At 43.7% G+C, this 762-nt stretch overlaps 1 protein-coding gene across 1 annotated transcript in view; it reads right to left on the bottom strand.

Annotated features, from left to right (window-relative positions):
- The window catches only part of LOC106330239, a 19,542-nt gene that overhangs the window by 17,470 nt on the left and 1,310 nt on the right, over positions 1-762 (bottom strand). Inside the window, exons 3-4 of the mRNA XM_013768744.1 lie at positions 531-719; positions 59-440 (exon numbers count right to left, since the gene is read on the bottom strand). Of these exons, the coding sequence (XP_013624198.1) occupies positions 59-440; positions 531-719 (571 nt within the window). The remainder of the gene's footprint in view (positions 1-58; positions 441-530; positions 720-762) is intronic.

The following is a 762-nucleotide window of genomic DNA, read 5'->3' as shown; positions in this document are numbered from 1 at the left end:
GTGAACGAGCCTCCCCTATCATGATGCAACCAGTCAAAAATCTCGTTCCGCAATTTACCCAACTGGGTTTTCAGTTCAACTCGTATCCACTCTTTCAGCTCTTGCTCCTTATCTGATAAGTTTCCTGGTTCAGCCTGTTTACATATCCCACGACGAGGTCGAATAGGACGCTGAGGCGCCTGAGTCGAACTTCCAGGTTCATCACATGCTTTCCCAAACCGATTAGACGGCTTTTGACACTTCTTTTTGACACCAACACCTTCAGCCTTTTCGGCTGGCTTCAGAGGTGGAAGGGATGAATCACCTCCTCTAAAGTCTGTTGCTTTGAACTCGTGCCCTTCCCGCATTCGACGAACTAAGTTATCTATTTGGGGATCGATTACTTCTTTCTTCCACTTTGGATCCCCACCTTCATCTGGGATTGAATACGTAACAATAACCTCAAACAAAGAACACAAACATTCATAAGTACACAAAGTTTGAGCGTCTTAACTTCTGTTTTGCAAATAAGATAGACAACAGCATTGTACCTCAGTTTGGGTTTCCACCAGAAGTATGTCTTCAAAATTCAGAAGTGCATTTGTTGAGTCGCATCCTTCTGGTTCTTGCAAGAAAGAAGTGGTTTTATTAGGTTCGAGAATTTTCTCAAGCAATGAGGGGATAGCTTTAAAAGCAAAAAGTTTCAGCGCCAGAGGGAACCCATAACACGCTGTTGACTGCTGTTTCAAACGAAGGCGCATGACCGAAAGGGATTTATCCATT

The sequence above is a fragment of the Brassica oleracea genome, chromosome C3 (assembly GCF_000695525.1).
Source record: "Brassica oleracea var. oleracea cultivar TO1000 chromosome C3, BOL, whole genome shotgun sequence".
Taxonomy (NCBI): Eukaryota; Viridiplantae; Streptophyta; class Magnoliopsida; order Brassicales; family Brassicaceae; genus Brassica; species Brassica oleracea.
Note: the sequence above shows the minus strand (reverse complement) of the source record. Positions and strands in the feature narration are given on the sequence as shown.